At 65.9% G+C, this 3,635-nt stretch overlaps 1 protein-coding gene across 1 annotated transcript; it reads right to left on the bottom strand.

Annotated features, from left to right (window-relative positions):
- Positions 1–1,101: 1,101 nt before the first annotated feature.
- Positions 1,102–3,060, bottom strand: HES1 (hes family bHLH transcription factor 1). Its single transcript, XM_074877471.1, has 4 exons — positions 2,829–3,060; positions 2,648–2,743; positions 2,473–2,560; positions 1,102–1,841 (listed from the first exon to the last, which is right to left on the bottom strand). Exons 1-4 carry the CDS (start codon positions 2,934–2,936, stop codon positions 1,357–1,359), a joined length of 777 nt encoding a protein of 258 aa, XP_074733572.1. The 5' UTR covers positions 2,937–3,060; the 3' UTR covers positions 1,102–1,356.
- Positions 3,061–3,635: the final 575 nt, after the last annotated feature.

The raw sequence follows: 3,635 nt of genomic DNA, 5'->3' as shown, positions 1-3,635 counted from the left end.
TACAGGGAGAAGGGGAGAGGAAGTTGGGGAGGGATTCAAACCCCAGCAGGTTTAATCTGTCTGGTCTATCCCCAGCTTTCATTACCCCAGCACCTGGATACAGTCAAGCACCTGGCTGATCCAGACAAAATCCAACAAGCTTTTGCAGCAGGATTTGGAAGGAATCCCCAGTGGATCCTGGCACATTTTAAAGCTGTCCGCTCTGAGTTAGGACTTGTTAAGATGGGCGATGCAAGCTGTAACCCGAAACTGCCGCTCACCTCTATCTAGGGCTTGCATCTCGCCTGGAAATGGGGCATCCCCAAGTCAAAGGGGTCAGTTGCTGCTCACGGTTAGAGAGAGAGAGAGAGAGATAGTCCACACAGCTCCACATCACTCCCCCAGACACATGTTTTCCATATAACAGCAAAGGAAATGCCCAACTCTATCAAAAGCACATGCAGAGCATTAATCATCAAGCAGAGCCTGGCTGGTGCTCAGGGCCGGGAACAGCTCTGTGCTTTTAAGTCCAGGTGGAGGTGGTGCCCAGTGCCTGCTGCAGCCTGTCAGCCAGGAGACAGGAGCACTCATGTCAGGCTTGTCCTGTGGAGAGCCGCTGTTTTTGTAACACGAGAAGCTGGCAGGCACCGCTCTCTAAATCAACTGACTGAAGTCATTCGCGATTTACACCACAGCCTGGGAGTGGGCCCCTCCAAGTCCAGGGCAGGAGGCTCAGCTGGGCAGCCTAGACTGGGAGCCGGGCTGTCAGGCTCTGTGCCGAATCTGTCTCGCTTTACCTGGGCTACTCCACTCCCTCTGCCTGAGAAGCCAGGAGCAGAGCAGAGGTGCCTCCCTCAGCGCATTCACCAGCTCTGCAAACATAAGCTCTTTTTAACGAGTCTGATCAGTTGAGCTGCTCCCAAGAAGCAGCATATACATCTGCCCCGGGGCAGGGAGAGGGGCCAGGTGATTTCACAAGACAACAGAGGGGACAGAGGGTCTGAGTGACAGCTCCTGCCTGGAGAGCAGGACAAAGCAACCCTGGAGCAGCATGATCCACAGGCAGCCAGGAGCAAGCCAGGCGCCGGGCTCCCTCCTATGCACACATGCCAGCACTCCAACTTATCTCCAAAGGCCTTCCAAAATGGAAGAGACACTTTTATTTTAAGAGCATTCAAAAAAAAAAAAAACCCCGATCTTTGGTGTCACATAAGGAAGGGGAGGGAAGGGAGAAAAAAAGATCTCGTGTAAAACACGAAACACTGTCGAGGGAGTGCTATGGTACAAAGGCACAATCCAATATGAACATATAACCTATGTACAGCCGTGCCAGCAGCACGGGGTGCGGTGCTCAGTCCAGTCCGGTGCCCGCCACCCTCACCAGGGTCTCCAGACCGAGTCGGCCGTGCCGGGTGGCGGGCCAGGCGGCGAAGCGGCACTGGCGGCCGTGGGTGGGCCACCGTACAGGGGCAGCACAGCCCCGCCGGGAGCAAAGGCGGTGCTGGGGATGAGGAAGGCAAATTGCCCATCGGAGGCGGGCAGCAGCTGGAAGCCACCGTACACCTTGGCTGCGTCGGCGCCCGGCTTGCAGGGCATGCCTGGGAGCGGCCCTGCGCCACTGCCCGGTGGCACCAGGGGTGGCCCAAAGGCTGCGGCTGGCGGCAGTGGGGGCGGCGGGGGGGGCGCAGGGTAGTTCATGGCGTTGATCTGGGTCATGCAGCTGGCCAGGTGGCCCAGGAGCCGGGTGCGCACCTCAGTGTTGACGCCCTCACAGGTGGAAAGGAACCGTGTCACCTCGTTCATGCACTCGCTGAAGCCGGCGCGGTACTTGCCCAGCACTGTGGGGTCTGTGCTCAGCGCGGCTGTGGGGGGAGAGAGGCGAACAGCAGTCAGCAGGCTCTGCAGGGGACGGGGGCGTGCAGCTCACTGGCGTTGCATCCTGCAGCCCCTCCGAGCTGGGAATCCAGGCAGGGAGTGCAGCCCCTCTGGCAGCATGTCTCACACTCCTGGGTGCCAAGGATCCGGACAGACAGCATGTCCCCTCCGGTACAAAGTCCCCCAGCACCGAGGACCCAGGTGGGACACAGACTAGCCCCAAGAGTCCTCCTGTGTCCCTAAATACTGGGGATCCAGATGAGTAGCACAGCTCTGCTAGTGGAGGGGACCCAAACTGGGCCTGCAGCCCTCCCAATGCCCCCCCGTGCCTGGGATGCAGACCAAGAGCACAGTGCCCCCCAAAGCCCCCCTGTACTGAGGATACAGGTACTGAGAGCACGATACCCCCCCCGGCCCCCCCAGTACCCAGGATGAAGGTGGGGAACCCACCAGCGCCCTGTACCAGGGATATAGGTGCAGAGCACGGTGCCTCCCATCACCCCCAGTACGGGGGATGCAGGTGCAGAGCTGGGTGCTTCTCTTACCCTCACTACCCAGGGGGCAGGCAGAGAGTGCGATGCCCCCAGCCCCCCCGCCCCGGCGCCCCCCGGGACTCACCGGTCATCTGGGCTCGCTGGAGGCTCCGCAGGTGCTTGACGGTCATCTCCAGGATGTCGGCCTTCTCCAGCTTGGAGTGCCGCGAGCTCTGCGGGCACAGGCGGGGCTCAGACCGGCTCGGCAGCGGCACCGGCCCATCCCGCGCTCCCCCCCCACCTTCCCCCCCGCCGCTTACATCCTTCTTCAGCGCGTCCAAGATGAGCGTCTTCAGCTGCCCCAGGCTCTCGTTGATGCGCGCCCGCCGCCGCTTCTCCATGATGGGCTTGGAGGACTGCAAGAGAGGCGGCGGTCGGCACCCGGCCACTGCTCCGTACGGCCCTGCCCGGCCCGGCGCCACCCGGCCCGGCCGCCCTTACCTTCCGGTGCTCCGCCGCCGTCTTCGGCTTGTCGGGCGTCGCGTTGACGCTGGCGGGGGTAGCGGCCACCGGCGAGGCGCTGCTCTTCTCCATCAGGTCGGCCGGCATCCTGCGCCCGCGCCGGCAGCGCCCGCCGCCGCGGAAGAGGCGCCGCAGCGGCCGGGGCAGGGGGGGGAGGGGGGCCGGGGGAGGGGGCGGCGGGGGCGCGCGCTCCGGGCCGGCGGGCGGCGGCGGCGGGGCCGGCGGGGCGCGGGTGCCGCGCGCCCTTGGCCGCCCCTACTTATAGCGCGCGCCGCACGCGCGCGGCTCGTGTGAAACGTCCCCCGCCGCCGTTCCCACACTCGCGCCCAGCCAATGGGCGCCGCCCGCACGCGGCCCCGCTCGTGGACGGCGCCCGCCCATTGGCTGGGCGCCGCGCGGCGGCCGGCGGCCAATGGCGCGGGGCGGGCGGGCGGGCGGGCGGCCGCGGTTAACCCCTTGGGCGCCGCCGGCGGGGCGGGGGCGGCGGGGCGGAGGGAGGAACTCGGCGGGGAGGGGTGCGGGGGACCGGCCCTCGGGGAGCGCCGCGCTAATTACCGGGTTAATTGGCGCCCGTGGCAGGCGCGGCCCCGCCCGCTCCCCTCGGGAAATGCCGCAGCCGGCCCTGGGGCTGGCTGCGCTGTGGGCGGCCGAGGTCCTCGGAGTGGGGGGCGGCGGCGGTGGCGGGGGGGCGGCCGGGACGCGGCGGGTCGGGCCCAGCTGTGGTGGCCGGAGTCCAGCTCCCGCGTGCGGGAGGGGCCGCGGCCGCTGGTCCCCGCTGCGTTCTCC

This window comes from Strix uralensis, chromosome 9 (genome assembly GCF_047716275.1).
Source record: "Strix uralensis isolate ZFMK-TIS-50842 chromosome 9, bStrUra1, whole genome shotgun sequence".
NCBI lineage: Eukaryota > Metazoa > Chordata > Aves > Strigiformes > Strigidae > Strix > Strix uralensis.
This window is presented reverse-complemented; position numbering and strand designations above follow the sequence as displayed.

Coding starts and splice junctions, on each gene's coding strand:
- HES1 (XM_074877471.1), bottom strand. CDS start 2,936: ATGCCGGCCGACCTGATGGAGAAGAGCAGCGCCTCGCCGGTGGCCGCT. Junction 2,744..2,828: donor CGGCGGCGGAGCACCGGAAG/GTAAGGGCGGCC, acceptor CCTCTCTTGCAG/TCCTCCAAGCCCATCATGGA. Junction 1,842..2,472: donor CCAGCGAGCCCAGATGACCG/GTGAGTCCCGGG, acceptor CTCCCCCCACAG/CCGCGCTGAGCACAGACCCC.